The sequence below is a fragment of the Phalacrocorax aristotelis genome, chromosome 16, assembly GCF_949628215.1.
Source record: "Phalacrocorax aristotelis chromosome 16, bGulAri2.1, whole genome shotgun sequence".
Taxonomy (NCBI): domain Eukaryota; kingdom Metazoa; phylum Chordata; class Aves; order Suliformes; family Phalacrocoracidae; genus Phalacrocorax; species Phalacrocorax aristotelis.
Window position 1 is genome coordinate 5,911,225 of NC_134291.1, and position 16,349 is coordinate 5,927,573.

The 16,349-nt window shown below is 54.3% G+C and overlaps 2 protein-coding genes across 8 annotated transcripts in view; one reads left to right on the forward strand and one right to left on the reverse strand.

Annotated features, from left to right (window-relative positions):
• Positions 1–16,349, reverse strand: part of RBFOX3 (RNA binding fox-1 homolog 3) — a 191,045-nt gene that overhangs the window by 173,820 nt on the left and 876 nt on the right. Inside the window, exon 1 of one of the 7 annotated variants that reach the window (XM_075110936.1) lies at positions 15,563–16,129. The exons of 5 other annotated variants lie outside the window; for them this stretch is intronic. The gene's annotated coding sequence lies outside the window, so the exon portion shown is untranslated. Of the gene's footprint in view, positions 1–15,562; positions 16,130–16,349 lie in introns of those variants that run through there. One more of the 7 variants, XM_075110944.1, reaches the window with a different exon arrangement.
• ENPP7 (ectonucleotide pyrophosphatase/phosphodiesterase 7) lies at positions 3,321–8,442 on the forward strand. The gene is made up of 5 exons (XM_075111135.1): positions 3,321–3,581; positions 5,441–5,586; positions 6,440–7,060; positions 7,667–7,880; positions 8,354–8,442. The coding sequence occupies exons 1-5, from the start codon at positions 3,335–3,337 to the stop codon at positions 8,440–8,442; spliced, it is 1,317 nt and encodes a 438-aa protein (XP_074967236.1). The 5' UTR covers positions 3,321–3,334.

Genomic DNA, 16,349 nt, shown 5'->3' on the forward strand with positions numbered 1-16,349 from the left:
TGCCTTAACCATTGGGACAGTGCAGTTGATCTACAGAGCAGAGCTACTCCAGGCAGGACACCGAGGTGAACAAAAGAAAAACACCTACTTGCTTTCCATCAACTCATCCTCTATGTTAGTGTCCAAGTGCACCATTTCCAGCCTGCAGCGATCCTGCCCTCCAACACCCCAGCAAGCGCCTGGGAGGGGGCTCTCCCTGGGGAGCAGGGAAGGCTGCAGCTCAGCCTTTCTCCAGGAGAAGCAGCCACCCACCCACCCAGAGACTCCACACGTACCCTACTCTCCTGAGGTGGCTCAGACCTGGGGCTCTGCTATCCTTCCACTTCCCAGCGCTTCTTCCCTCTGTGCTCAGGCAGAGCAGCACCAAAAGAGCTCTTAAGGGCATGGAGGGCTTTTATAAAGTGTCCCCCAGCCCCCCTCCCTCCAGCCAGCCAGCCTCACCTGTGGACCCCTGCCCAGGCATTGTCCAGCTCATCACTCCCATCACCAGGGCTGTGCTGGTAACCGATCCCTGTAGACACATGCCCTGTGGAGCCAAGCAACCACTTTTGTGGGAAAAAGTGTGGCACTCCTGACTGAAATTCAAATGGCACCCCTGAGAAATTTGCAATTTGATTTTCCATTTAAAAATAAAAAAATAAAGAAGGAAAACCACCTGCCTGCCTTACCAAACTGCTCTCCCAGCACAGACACCTGGCAGCTGCCCAGTGCCACCTGTGTGCACTTGCACGCTGCAGGAAAGCTGCAGTCTTGCACAAGGGGTGCTCAGCAGGTCACTTTTTGCAAAGGCTGTTGACAGGCTGGGCACCGGAGCACCATGTTTCAAACTGGGCTGTTCGACTGGCAGATGACTTCTCTGTGCTCGTGATTTCTATTTTCTAGCCCCTTCACCTGTCTTCACTGAGAAAATTGGTACACAAGTGTGGGAAAGACAGTCTCAGCCCAACATGCCTTTGCAGGGACCATCTTCCCCAATTAGATGTTGGGACTAATGACTTTTGCCATCAGAGCATAGCTCATTGTATGTTCTCGTGAGTGCTTCCAAGGCTGCAGGGTCAGTGCTGCCAGCAAAGGGCCCCTGATCTGGAGGGTGCCAAGCAGGGACACAGTGGCCCCACAGCAGCCACAGCCCCTCGGGCACATCTGCTCACAGGATAAGTGCCTGGGGTGCTGCTGCTGCAAGATCAATTGCATCAGCCTTTTTAACTGGAGATTGACAGTGTCTCCAAGCAGGGTGGTCAAAGGTGGTGTTCTTTATCTGTGCCTCATGCTCTTCAGATACCGAATATCAAAATGTGCCTTGAGACACTCCTGTCATTAAATATTCCTCTGAGATTAGAGCAGTTCTTCCTTCTCTCTAGTCTCTTCCCTCCCACAGAGCTGATGAACATGATAACTTATCGGGGCCTTCCCCTGTGCTATTAGCAATGGCATGGGGACTTATTGACCCACCTCAGAACAACACACTGAATATTTAAGACTTCATGTGAGCTTGGTAAGCGATAATATCTTTATCATATGAGCCCTTTAAACCCTCAGTGCCTGGCAGGCCCCTCTGTCCTTGCTGAAAGGACAGTATCAGATCCAGGGCAGCAAATGCTGGTATGAAAATAGTTCCTTGAGTGAACAGCAGTGCTGGGACTGGCAGAGCGGATTGCCCAGACAGTAACTCCTCTCCCAGTGCTCTCCACTCCCAAGACACACAGCAGCTACTGGAACAGACAGACAGGACCCCAGCAGAACAACCACTCCACTTCAGCCTGGACAAACCCAGGGCATGCAGACACACTGGTGACACCAGCAGCTTCCAGCTTCGCAGCGCTCAGCAGAGCTCTGCTCCCGGCAGACCGCACACCTCCTCCCCAGCAGGCTGTGAGCCCTGCTCCTTGCAGAGGGATTTCCCCTTGGGCTGCTGTAAGACCAGCCCCCACCCCATGACCTCCATTAGCAGGAGGAGAGGTCAGCTCAGGGCTCAGAGCGGGCTCCATCCCACTGCAGCTTGGGCTTGTTTCCCCTGTATGCAAACCAAGTGCCCAAGGCTGTGCTCCTGGCTTGTGTCAGCCGTGAGGTCCCTGGTAGGATCGCTCAAACCTCTCATGATGTCCTTGCACGATTGTCCCATGTCACAACTGGGAAACACAAGCACGGGGGAAGAGGCAACTGAGACGTTGATGCACCCTGAGGAATCAGTCCAGACAGGAATACTCAGGGGTGCTCAGGTCTGCAAAGAGACTGTCATGGGCCAGGAAAGACGAACCATGGCATGCGCGTGAGGCTCATCTGCCCAGCTCACCCTTGGGGAATAAATGCCAAGGAATGACCCCAGTCAGGGCTGGAGGAACCAGTGGAGACAGCTCTGCTTGGCAAGGGAGGGGGATGGCTGGACAATTAGGAAGCAAAGCACCAAGAAATAAATTTGGAACCTGAGCAGAGGGAGATCAGCAAAGACACAAAGGCTGAGAGTTCAGACCCTGGGGGACCAAGGCAACCTCTGTTACATAGGTCTAGAAAAGACTTAATCTCAGTTTTGCTGAGAAATGAGTCATTAGTAATGATTAAACCCCAGAGAAGTCATAAAACCAGCAGATACCGATAAAATGGATGCTGATATGGCAAAGCTCAGCAGCGCACGAGTGGATGAAGGGCACCCGTGGCAAGCAGCAGAGCCCAAGCAGCAGGAGCTGGGATGATGGGGCACAGGGGCTTCAACGCCAGGCTCACCCTCTGGAGCATCTCCAGGGGTTGCTGGCATGGCCAGGATCCAGGGCACAGCCTCTTTCCCCAGCATGTAGCTCCACAAAATCATGCTCAGGGACCTTGGGTAAATCCAGACTAGTTTCTGAGCCTCTGAGCACCTCTCTCAAGGTGGATGAGTGGCCCTGGGAGGGGGGTGAATTGCCTTTTGAAGCTGAACTGCTGACCAAAGAGCAGGGCACCAAATGCTGGGAGCGTGGAAAGGACACAGCAACGGGCTGCAGGCAGCCAGCATGGTGTGAAGGACGGTGGCTGGGGCACAGGGTGGTGGGGAGGCAGGTTTTGCACAGGCTGCCTGCAGAAGGCAGCCTCCTGCTATACGAGCAATTCTTCCTGTTCTCAAGTACTGATAGCACCCAACACCACTGATGGAGGAAGCAGATTTTGTGTTTGACGCAGAAGGAAATCCAAGCTAATCTACTTCAACTAGACAGTAGAGAGGCTCATTCTGATATGAAATGCTCGCTGAAGCGATGCACCTGATCACCAATTGCAAGATTAGATAAAAACTGAACTTAGTCCCATCCTGCATGTATTAATGTGAGCTGTCTGGATGTCTGGGCTATTCCAGCCCAAGGGCATGAAGATGTTCACTTCACTGGGGTTCTTCTTTGCTACCCTCTCTTTAGCAAGATGTATCCCCGTGCAGCCGGTATCCGACCGCAGCAAAGTCCTCCTTGTGTCCTTTGATGGCTTTCGGTGGAACTATGACCAGGATGTGGACACCCCCAACCTCGATGCTATGGCCGCGGAGGGGGTGAAGGCACGGTACATGACTCCTGCCTTTATCACCATCACCAGCCCATGCCACTTCACACTGCTGACTGGTGAGTCCTCGCTGCCCTGAGCCAGGCGCAGCAGAACAGGGTGCAGGCTGGGGAAAGGTGAGTTTAAGGCTTATGCATCAGTAAAGAAAACTAAGTCAAGCAGCCATCCAGCCTCAGCAGCATGCAAAGCTTTAGAATAGCTGTATTTTGGAAACACAGTGAGAGACAAGGCAATAGTTGCAGAAGGCAATAGAACTGAACCTGTATTTATCAAAGGTAAAGAGCACCAGATGTGGTAAGAATTATGTAGCCACCACCTAGATCATGGTAGGAATTACATGGAGGCCATCCCAACAGGGCTCATCCCTAAGTTCTGCTTATCAACTGTTTTGTATATTTTTATTCCTAATGCATGTGTTCTGCAGCGCGAGCTGGGTGCCTGTCGGTTGTTACTGGATTTATAGTCTCTATAGGTCGCCTGATTTCCTGATGGCACTTCTGCTCACCCAACCCTGTTCGCAGAGTCTGGCATCTTCTCTTCTCCTGGTTTGCTCTCGCAGCCTCCAGGCACCCTTTTTGTCTCTGTCTCGAGACATTTCCTTCTCTTTTGTTACAGGATAGCCTGTAGTTAAAGTTTACTTCTCTATCTACCGGAGTCACAAAACAAAGATTAAAGTACAGTTCATGCAGCCAAAGGCTTCATTTACTTTAATCACTAATGCTAAGCTCTGGCACAAATTAGTCTCTCACTACAGTGTCCTCCCTTTGTTTTTATTAGCATACCTGCATTATTTATATTATATAGGTGCCGAATAGCAATTGCCTCTAATCTGTGTACATATCTGAGTACAACACATGCTACAACACTGCAAACACACAAATATAATTACAAAGGCACAAACACAAAATAATATTCCATACGATATTCTCCTAATCCAGATTCCCCAGTCAGCAAGAGACAAGGCAACAGCTGCAGAAAGGGATAGAACTGAACCTGTATTTGTCAAAGGTAAATAGCACCAGACCAACCCGATAGCCTTCTCTGATAAGACAAATTATTTTTTAGACAAGGGAGATGCACTAAATTTAATCTTTCTGGACTTTAGTAATGTATTTGATACAGTGCCACACGGGAAATCATTAGTTAAGATGGAGAAGATGAAGACTAGTACAAAATCTTTCATGTGGGGAAGTTACAGGCTACAGGGAAGAGGACAGCAGGTGATGCTGAGAGGAGATTGTCAAGCTGGAGGGAGGGCAACAGGGGAATTCCTGAAGAATCGATCTTGAAGCCAATCTTATTTAAGATTTTCATTAATAACCTTGGCATAAAAGAGTGGAACATGCTAATGAAATCTGCAGATAAGAAAAGGCAGGGAGGCATTGTCAATACAGGGCAGGATGGGGTTATTGTGCAGCAGTAACTGTGCAGTCTTCAGGACCAGAATAATAAAAATAACATGAAATGTAATAGTACGAAGAGCAAGTCTTTCATTTCTAATGGGAATTTCTGCTGCATGCTGACCTCACTAGTTGTGAACAACAGAGAAAGCAAAACACCAAAGCAATTAGTTAAATGCAGGGTAACGGTGAACCCTGCCTGCTTCGAGAAGGGCAGGAGCGCTTGCAGGCAGCATCAGCACCTCCAGGGATGAGGGTGCCCCGGCTCGGGGTCTGGGTGAGACCTGCTTGGGATCAACCCACTCGTGTGAGGAGCAGGCATCCCCCCAGCATGTCAGTTCAGTCCTTGCCCTGGGAGCCCCACTTTGCACGAGGCAAAAATGGAACTGGGACAGGATACGAGAGGCTCAGAAGCTCCTCGCTGACCTGGACCCAGCCCACTGCCCCACGCAGGGGTGAGACACCCCCCCTCCAGCCGCAGCCTGGCTCACCTCCGCTTCCTCCATCTCTCCTGACAGGGAGATACCTGGAGAACCACGGAGTCATTCACAACATGTGGTTCAACACCAGCACAGGTCAGAAATTGCCCTACCACATGACGCAAGGCGTGGACAGCTGGTGGGACAACGGCAGCCTGCCCATCTGGATCACCGCTCAGAGACAGGCAAGTGCAGCAGCCTCCTCTCATGCACAGACCCTGCACAGACGGATCCTGCCTGCAATCATGTAGTAAAAGCTACAGGCAAGCCACGATCTCTAGTGGCCATGAGCTAACATCCTCGCTGCAAACGACAGGCTAATTAGACCAGCAAAAAAATGAAATCCCCAGACACTGGCAGGAATAATTATGATCATTCTATTAAAAATAGCAAAAAATAATAGATGCATTTCAGCTTTATTAAGACATTAATGAAACAGGTTATCTTCTTCCTGTTAAAGAAATGTCAGTCGGCTCCTTAGGGAGCGTCATGAGCCCAGGGGTTTCACACACTTCAAGGCACAAACCCCGTTTCCGCAGCCACACCCAGGGCCGTTGGGCTGCTCCCCTCTTTGCTGGGGGCTGCAGCAAGGCTTCTCTAGATCCCAGTAGGCTTTGAATCTGGCTTTGAGACAGGACCTGAGACCTGGCACAAGACACCTACCTTTGCTTGTGTTTACCTGCCAAATTGGCCCCATTGACTTCAGGGTGAGTGCTTATATGATTGGAGTAAAACACACCTTAACGTCTTGATGGTCAAGAGCCGGAGGGTTCAGGCAAGGTACAAATGGGTCACTGGTTCCAAAGTTATAACTAGTGTTACTAACACAGTGAGAAAACCAACGCACAGGAGTTCTGGGAAGGGCAATGCTTTCAATTAATCACTTTTAATTGGCAATGAGCAAGAAAACCTCATTAGAGGCAGAGGTAGATACTAGGGGGGCAAATGAACTAACCACATTAGTAGGTATTGCACTGACTGATGGAAAGGTGCTGCAGAGCGAGTTCAGGTGTGTTTATGCAATGTCTCCACTAACAGGGTTTAAAGACAGGTTCTATCTATTTCCCTGGAGGAAGAGCAAAATATCAAGGGGAAGAAGTGAATATGAAGTTGGTGGAGCACCCCTTGTTCAACTACAGCAATGAAACCAACTGGAGAGAGAACATTGACATCACCATGGAATGGTTCACGGTGAACAACCTCGACTTCATCGCCCTCTACTTTGGTGAGCCGGACTCAGCAGGACATAAGTATGGGCCTGAATCCACACAGAGGAAAAACATGATCAAGCAGGTGGACAGAACCATCGGTTACTTGAGGCAGCGTATCCGGGAAAGTGGCCTGGAATCAAACCTCAGCCTCATCATCACGTCTGACCACGGCATGGAGACTGTCATAAAGACCAATGAGATTCATATCCAGACAGTACAGAACTTCTCGTTCAAAGACATCCAGTTTGAACTCTTAGATTATGGACCAAATGGACTACTGGTGCCAAAAGAAGGAAAATTAGAGCATGTGTACTCAGTCCTGAAAAATGCCCACCCAAACTTACACGTGTACAAGAAAGCAGACTTTCCGAAGAGATTCCACTATGCCAACCATCCCCGGATCACCCCACTCCTGTTGTACAGTGATCCAGGCTATGTGATCCATGGGGTAAGGTGTATGCACAGACATATCTTACTGCCTTTTGGGGATCTGCCTCTCTCCTCCTGTCCTTCTCATGGCACCCCAGTACCTACCCAGCTTTACACCTTCCTATTGATTGGTCCCCATACAAACAGATGGAAATTCCAGCTCTTTGTGTAAAGACCTTCTCTGATTTTCAGAAAATAAAAGGTCTAGAAATCTTGAAGCAGGACTTGCATGAGCACAGAAGATCAGTTGCAGGATCCTCTCCTAGCCTGGCATTAAGGGAAGGCCCATAGTCAAGGCTGGCAGGCAGCTTCCCATCGTGAAGCTCCTCAATACAACAAAGTTTGGATGCGCTGACATTTAGGGAGGGAACTTGCAAGGCCTAATTGCTTGAGAGCTGTGTTTAGGCAGCACCCTCCTGCTCCTGCAAAGTTTAATGTTATTACATCAACTTCAAAAACTCAAAGAAACCAAACAGACTGTTAAACCCTGTGGCTGCAGAACATGGCACGTAAGAGCCACATGCAGGATCTGGCAGCGCTGCTGTTTCGATGCCTGCCGCCTCCCAGAGGCCATGCTTTGGTGGGGCTGAAGGGTTTGGGCACTCACATCCTCTCTCCCTTTCAGAGATACAAGGTCCAGTTCAACGTAGGGGAACACGGTTTTGACAATGAGGCCATGAACATGAAAACCATCTTCCGTGCCGTGGGGCCGGCCTTCAAGCAGGGGCTGGTGGTCGAACCCTTCGAAAGCGTCAATGTCTACGTCCTCCTCTGCAAGCTCCTGGGCATCACCCCCGAGCCCCACGACGGCTCCCTGGACGCAGTGAAGCCCATGCTGCGTGAGTCCCGCGGCGGCGGCGGCACCGGGAGCGCTCCGCCGGGATTCCCGCGGGAACAGCGACACCTGGCGGCCGCCGCCTGCCGCCCCTCCCGCTCCCGCCGCCTCCCGGTGCCTCCGGGACACCGGCGGAGACCGGCCATCGGTGCCCCGCGGCCGTATGCTGATGTCCGCTGCGGTCCCCCGCAGCCCCCACAGCCCCGGCCTCAGCAAGCGGGGAGGTTTCACTTTAAAGGTGTATAAACATCCACGACAGGAAAGCAAAGCTTCCCACAGCCCTTAGCGGTCAGCAGCAGGAGATGTGCGCAGTGCTGAGGCCAGCAAAGCATCACCCCGGGAGAAGCAGTGTGCCAAATTCCCCGCACAAGCTCCCCGCTATCGCAGCCTGCCGGGGGGGGCGATGGGGGGGTGGTGCTGCTCACCTGGGCAGGGGCCGGGCACCGAGCTAATGCTGAACTCCTCTTGGCGTTGCAGGTTCAGGTGCTCCTCTCCCTCCTGCCACGAAGCTGCCGGTGATGCTGGGAATTGCTCTTGTTCTGGGATGCTGGGGAGGAATATACTAACACCCCCCACCAGAGGTAACTGAGTCTAAGGGTACCCTGCAAACCCCTGGAAGTGCTCCTGTCCAGGCAGGCACGTGCCCCATTTGTTCTTGGTCTCTCCACGTTTTGTCCATCTGTGAAACCCCGTGCTGCACGTTGCCCACCAGCTGCTCCCCACAGGGCACAGCAGGCGCTTTGCACCTCAAGGAGAGGGACTTTTACTGCCCAGGTCAGCATTGACACCACCCATGGCATTTGCTGGGCTAGAAAGAAGGACTGGGCATCTCTCCAGCACCTGCCTGCCACTGCCTAACCGTCCCTCTGCTCCCCGGCCTCTGTGTGTGGCCGGGTCTAGGCAGGACAGCAGTTGTGTGAGCATCACGAAGGAGGGGTGAATGCTTCGTTCCTTGTGGCTCTGTGTGTGTCTGAGTGTGGCTGCAAGAGAAATAAGGACATAAGTTTGTTCACTTCACTGTGCATATGTGCCTGGAGACCCATCAGGACAAATAATACTCAATCTAATTTCCTGGCACTTCCAGCAGGGCGCACTCCCAGCCGATAGCCACAGGCTGCATATACGTGAAATAAGTAACAGCAGTGCTGTGCTGTGCTTTCCTGTCTTGGCAGCCTCCAAGTTCCAGGCAGCTCTACCAGAAATGCGTGGAGAAATGAGAAAGGACGTCTCATGAAGACAACCGGTCCCAGTCTCAGAGAATTGTAGAGTTCCCAAAAACCTCCCCAAATTACCGATCCACGTTCCTCCAGAATGACTGAGTCCCAGGGGAGAGATGCCTCTCCCAAGCTTTCAGGTGCGCACCAGGATGCACCGCTGTGGAAGCTGGAACCGATGGACAGTCTGACCTCGACAAGGTTACCCCAACTTCCCTTTCTGCTCAAGGCACAACAACTCCAACTCGGTTCAGACCAGAGACAGTTAATACCTGTTGAGCATCTAAAGCAATTAAAAGCATATCAAAGTTCTGATTGTGCCAGAAGCCTCCTGTAAATGGCGATGGGCCTTGGCACAGAGTGGACAGCCTTGACACACTGAGGAGACAGTGAGGCCCAGCTCATTTCTGGTGGCTGCAGGGCTGGGCTGGCTGTGGCAGTGGTGTTGGGAGAACCGGCTCTGCTCCGGCAAAGGCAGCCACCCAGCCTGGGAGCCTTGGAGGGATCCCGAAGTCAACTGGTGTTTCCAGCCCCTTCTTCAAGAGCCCTGGGTGCACTGAGCACTGTTCTACTTGTCTGACCAAAGTTTTCTGTCTCCTATGGCTGTCACAAAAATGGGAAATACCACCTACACACCCCCAAGCTTAAACCCCGCAGGCAGGATGGGCCCCAGCTGCGCTATTCTATGGCAGCACTTATGAGACTGAACCCATCTGCGGCCCTGAATAAGCTCCTGGGAGCTCTGGGAGGGCGTCATTAATCCTTGATGTATTTTGGAGGGACAGGGGATGCAGCAGCAACATGGCGAAGACCTCCCAGCTCAAAGGAAACACCCAGCCCTGAGGTTCCCAAGCCCAGGGCCATGCACAGCCTGTGCTGGCTTGTGCCACCCGTCTGGTACCCTGTAGGGGGGCTGATACACCCTGGATGCAAAAGGCCCTCATATGAAGCGAAACTTCTTTCTGCAGAAAACAGCCCAGCACTGCTAATCCAGGCTGGGGCTTAGGGGACAGGGAGCAGGACACCCCCCCCATCCCGCAGCCCTGGTCCCAGCCCTTCCAGTGGGGTGTCAGCGTGGCAGCTGCTCTGGACCCCATCCCAGATGCTGGAGTACCTCTCCCCAACCCTGTGCCTCATCTCAGGGGCTCGATAAACATCTGTTGCCATAGAGACTTGCTCGCGCTGCCTTCCCTGCATCACCCAACGAGATGAAACAAGAGACGCACGCTCCACTCAGAAAAACAGGAAGAAAATGTTTGGCTTGAAACCGGGCTGGGGGTGGGGGTCAGGCCGGCAGCACGCTGCACAAACAGCCTGGCAGCAAACAACGGGGAGGCTCCAAAAGGGGAGCCACATGGGCCAGCATGCAAATATTATTTAAAATAATATTAATAATAATAGTGCATAGCAACTTTCCCAGTAATCCTGCTGGCAATCTCAGGGCTTTCCACACAGGTCAGCACAGCTGTGCCGGTTTTATGGCCAGAGGCAGCCAGCTCTGTGGTGAAGCTGGTATCCCTGAGATCCCAGCAGGCAGAGACCGCAGAGCTGGTAACCCAAAGCTGCCAGGCTCCGCATGGCCCCGTGCCGGGGTCCTCAGGGTGCCCAACAGTCGACTGCAGCAGACACAGAGCAGGATGCTCACAGGGCTGGCCCCAGTCTCATTCCCAGACCCACACAGGCAACACAGAGTTTATAGTGACCAACTTCCTGACGGGAATCCTTACCTAACAGCTGATTTTTGCCTCAGCTGTGAACGGGAATTTAGCTCCTGATTCAACAGGCAGTGTTTCAGTGAGACAGGGCTCTGTCAGAAAAATCTCTTGTGAGATAGATACCGTTCCAGCTGAAAACTGAACCCTGCCATATCCCTGCTAGGAAGATTTCCATTGCCCCTGAAATCATATGGCTTGCCATTAGACCTACCCTGGAGCAGCTGTTTTCACTCAGCGGCAAGGGAAAGAAAAAAGAAAGCATTGAACACGGTACTGCTTTAGTCCGACTGTATTTACAGCCCAGAGCATCCTCTGAACTCTGTGTCTCTGAGCACCGCAGGAACCAGGCGACTCGGACCCTGGCCCTGCTTCTCCATCCTGCCCCCCAGACCCTCCCCCTGTGGCCCTCCCTCCCCTCTCCCCATGCCCTGCCCCAGCCGCTGCTCCCCTGGGCGCCCACGCACACGCGTGGGACAAAATCTGCCGGGACCGGCCTCTGCTCCCGCTCCAGCCGACGCCGCCCGGTGTCCCGGTGCAGTACCGGCAGCCGGCGGGCGGTGGCTCCCGAGCCGCGCTCACCGCCCCACGCCCCCCCCCCACCGGGAGAGCCCGGCACCGGCGGGGCGGGGCGGGGGGCCAGCTCACCGTAAAACCCCGTCCAGGAGCATCTCGGTTGCTGTTAAAACTCGCGGTGCCCGGAGCTACCGGCCACTCGCCTGGCACCTGCGCCGGAGCAATAAACTCCCGCCGGGTCTCAGCATGAAAGGCCTCGGTGGTTTCCACAGGGAGAAATCCCTTCTCCGGTGCTGCTTGGTAATAATGCAAAGCTGAAGCTCTCAGCAGCACAACCCTGGGAAAGCACAACCCACCTCTGGCAGCCGCTGGGCGCGGGGCGCTTCCCAGCACGCAGCACCCATCACAGCTCCGGCTGCACCAGAACACGCGGGGTTGCTCCAAGTGATGCCCTGGAGCTGCATGTCACACACTTAAATCTTCCAGTCCTTTCCTCCCCTCTGACAACACAGCCCTGGAATGATGGATGTTTCGAAGTCCCAGGCCTGATGGGAGAGGCAGACCCTTCCCTCTGTGGGTGCGAGGGGGTTTAATCGACAGACACGCAGAGCTGTGACAGCCTAAACTGGCTGCTGACCTCCTGCTCCCCAGCCCAGGAACAGCCTCCAGCCCAGCCTCTCCCAAAGCAAATCCTGGAATCTAGAAGATGCTGTTAAATTTTGAATGTCCTCTGAGTCTTTCCCAGCCCTCCCCGTTGCATCTCACACCTTGTGCACTTTCACCTTAAGACATTTCCACCAAACATTTGCCCAACAGACAAAGCCCTGCCTGGCCTTGCTGGTAAACCCAGCACTAGTTTGTGCTGGTGGATGCAGTCGCTGCCCGATGCACAGCTGGGCTCAGCCAAGATCCCAGCTCTGCCGAATGCTGCATCTCCCCCCGCCCTCCCTTCCCCAAGTAATTCATTCCCCACCGCCCCCCTCCCTGGGGCCGGGGGTCAGACAGCAGGGAGAGCCCTGCTGTGTATTGCATCCCAATTTGCTATGCATTTCCACACCATTTGCTTCCCTTTCTTTTTCCTGCACTAGAAAGATGCTTGCTACCCAGGGGTCCCAGCTGCTCCGAGATGGTAACGTAACAACAAACATATACATACATGTATTTATTTATGGCGTACACACAGTTTGCAGGAACACTGCTGCCTCTTGAAATGCCCAGTCCAGGGATGGCACATGCCACTACAATTCCCGCACCCAGGCACAGGGCCCAGGCACGACATGTTCTCTGGTCATTCCATCCTGTAAGCTGCACAGCTCCATACCCGGCTGCAACTCGGCTGCGGTGCCCAAATGATATGCAGATCTCTGTGCTCCAATTGGCTGATGCCTTGGGAAAACAACCACCATTTGCCCACAACAAACATGGCTACTGTGGCCTAGCCGCTCCCCAGGCTGGCCCCAGCTTCATCCTTTGAAGTCAGTAATATTACACGCATTGGTACCCCCTCAGAAAACCCCATCACTATTAACCCTGACCCAGGAAAGGCCTGAGCTCACAGCGTGGGAAGGAAGCACTGGGCACTCCTAACAATGCTCCTTCTTCCTGGTGGGTCCAGGCACAAAGACAAGAGGCCAAATGCCCCGTGGAAACAGCCACAGCCCTGACCCCCACCTTGCACCTCCCCAGCTCTTTGCTCTGCAAGCCCCCAGGGAGCAGCCGTGTCCCTCGCCGCTGGTACAAAGCCCCTTAGGACAGGCTCTCACTCCTGGCTGATGCCTGGTACCACCACGCTCGCTCCTGCAGCCCTGCTCATACGCCTGCTCCAAACCCTCTGCCGCGCCAGAAGCACCGCTGATTTCATCAGGAAGGTCTGGTCTTTGGGTGAACACCTTCCTCTGACAGCAAACCTCCACCCCAGCGAGACAGCCCCCCGCTACCGACATAACGCAGGATACACAGCATTGCTGGGATGGATGGCATACTTGGGAAGAGCTACAAAATTATGCTCCACCGGATTAGTTCAGGAGTCTGAGTCTCATTTTTAAGATGCCAAAGGTTTTCTCAGCAACTGCTGAGTTTATTGGCTCCGCTGCCACTTAGCTCGGCTGGAGCTGGGGAATGTGGCAGCTACGCTATTTACTGCATGTTCCCAAGTTTCTCTGGGAAGGTGAAGTCTTTGTCAGGGATGGAGAACATGGAATCCAGCCCAAAGGCACTCGCAGGTGGAGCCGCAGCTCCGGCAGCAGCAGGTGGGCATCTCCTCTCCTCCTGCACCTCCCCGGGGAGCTCTGCCCCAGCCAGAAGCCAGAGCTGGTGCAGCCTCTGCGGTACCTCCGGCCAGCGATGCCCAGGGAAGCGCCATCGCTGGGACGGTCCCCTCTGGCCGACTCAGCCGAAAGGGGACATCCCGCTGCGCCAGGACCTGTAACTCCTCCGGGTTTTCCCTTCAGAGCCCCAGCCCTCCTTGCCCTTGGTCCCACCATGCAGGCACCACCCCTGCCCTTCCCAGAGGAGCTGGCCGCAGCAGCACAAGGCAGATAGGCAGCGGCGAAAGGCACTTGTGGACAATTTTTTTTTCCATCACTAAAACATCCTGAAATGCCAAAGAGAAAGCCAGGCAATGCTGGGACGGTGTCCCGGCACTGGGAAGGGGCAGGCAGCTACGCTTGCAGCAAGACCATTTTGCTATTGCTGAGCCCAAGAGCAAATGATCTGAATCGCAGTGTAAAAACTCATGAGATTTTAACAAATAAAAAATGTAGGATTTTTTTATTCGCTTCCCGTTTTTGTAAATCTTCAAAGCCAGAAATTCGGACTTCTTTAGTTCTTGGAGTGATTTGTTTTCTTTCTTTTCCTTTTTCTTTTCTGAGAAAAAGTGAGATTTTTCATTTAAACCACAAGGCTCCATTAAAGACCTCAAATAATGGGAAACCTGCATTCAACCTGAGAAAGCTGTCACCCCAGCTCAGACAACAGCCAGGGCTTGGTGTGCCTTGTGCTCCAAGGAAACACCGGCTCCACCCCAGTCATCACATACAGCTTTTAAACTACACAAATTAACCTCCAGCTCCAAACTGGGGAGAACAGGCAGAAAGCACAGAGCCCACCGGGGCCCAGGTGCTGACCAGGACAAGCTGCCAGTAAATCCCTGGGGATATAAAGATTTCCAGTCCACAGAGCAGCGCAGCCTGTTTCCCTGCAATGGGCGAAGGGGTCTCAGCTCCCCGTGGACACGGAGGCGTGACCGGGAACGCGTGCAGCGCACTGGGGCTGCACAGCATTAACAGAGTGTGGGTCATTGCTGGGAATGAACTGCTCGGGGCTGATCACAGGTCAAGGACAAAGCTGCTGGCACAGCCCCACGCCACGCACCAGCCTCCCCAGCACTGCGCACACTCAGCCCCCAAAGAGACCTGAATGCCAAGGGTTGTTCCTGCTTCCCATCCCCAGCCTCCCTCGGGCTCGGTGAAGAGGGAGCTGAGCACCTCCACTCACACCAGCCTTTTCTTCTTTGCTCTGGGAAGGAAGAGAACAGCTATTCTATTCCCACGTCCTCACGGGGAGCTCAGGAGCGCCGGCACCAAGGGGCGGCTGGGAGAAGAGCCCACCCAGCGTTATCCGAACAACAGGGCTCATTTCCCGATGGTGCTCATCTCTCAGCGCCGGTGGAGAGCCACATCCCGGCTGCTGGGGAGCCCCACGCACTGCGAGCCCAGCCCGCTCAGCACGGCCGGTCACCGGAGCCGCACACACCCCGCCGTGAATGCCGTATTGTGCGCGCACACCGCTCATGCGCGCGGGGATGGAAAGTCACACGCGTTTTTTTAACTAAAATTTAAGATGTGCTGCACACAAAGAGCAGAGCTGGCGGAAGGTAAATTAACTCAAAAGGAAGAAAAAGCGCAGCACCGGGTTCCGTTTCTGTGTCACCTTTGGTTAAAAAAATGCTTCTAACGGTTCTCCTGGTCAGCGAACCACCACGGTAATTGTAAAAGAAAACAATAAAATGTGATAGCACTCGACCTAGGACAATTACCCCGCATTGTCCCAGCACCCCAGGCACACCCACTGTCCTACAGACCCAGTCAGCCCCGCTCTGTTAACGAAGCAGCTATTTTCCCCTTCCATCATGCAGGAGCTCCTCAGCAGCGACGTTATCGCCCGCAGCGGGGACAGCCCAACGCGCCAGCCTGGAGCTCACGGAGGTGCGTGCAAAATGCTTTTCTAAATTCAGCATCGCTTACCGGAGACAGCACTGCCCGGGGTTTGCGTGAGGCCCCGCGCCCAGGACACCCCATCGCCCGTCCTGCCCGTCCAGGTCCCGCTCAGCCCCTGCGCACAGCGGGCACCCAGGCGCTGGGGCTACGGAAATTCATTTCCCTCTGGCTCCTGCACAGTTAATCGCAGGCTCCGGGCCCGCGGTTGTAAACTCCCTGAGGTGCTGACTCATCTTCTTCCATGCCTGTAAAGCACCATATTTCATTGCTCCACGCCCACAACGCGCGACCGCGGTGTAGTAGCTCCGCACGCCGCCTTGCACGCCCCGGTGGCGTGCGGTGCCGCGGCGCGGTCGTTACCGCGGCGCGTTCGGTAGCGCGGCTCGGCGGCGGGGGAAAGGATTGTGGGCCAGGCCCGTACCTGGCTCCGAGCCCGTGAGCCGACACCGCGAGGTCGTTATTAACGCAGCTGCCGCCCTCTGAGGGCTTTATTCCATTATAATCAACTATTTCAGAACCAAAGACGTGCCCGTTGCCGTTTGCTCCGGCCCGCGGGGCCCGGGGGACGGCACGGGAGGTGTGCCCCCGGCCCCGGGCTGCGACCCCGCCGCTGCTTTGTCCCCGCGAGGGACCGGGGCTGTCCCGGCAGGGCAGCGCGGGCAGGACCGCGGAGCCCCGCAGGGCCGGGCTGGGGACCCCCCCACCACCACCAGGCTGGGGACACCCGCCCCCCGCCGGGCTGCGGACCCTTCCCGTCGGACTGGGGTCCCCCCCCGCCGGGTTGGGGACTCCTCGCGTCGGACTGGGACCCCCC

Bases quoted from the DNA above. Each gene is read 5' to 3' on its own strand.
- ENPP7 (XM_075111135.1), top strand. From the start codon at position 3,335: ATGAAGATGTTCACTTCACTGGGGTTCTTCTTTGCTACCCTCTCTTTA. The intron at 7,061-7,666 runs GTAAGGTGTATG...TCTCCCTTTCAG, and splicing joins CAGGCTATGTGATCCATGGG to AGATACAAGGTCCAGTTCAA. The intron at 7,881-8,353 runs GTGAGTCCCGCG...TTGGCGTTGCAG, and splicing joins CGCAGTGAAGCCCATGCTGC to GTTCAGGTGCTCCTCTCCCT.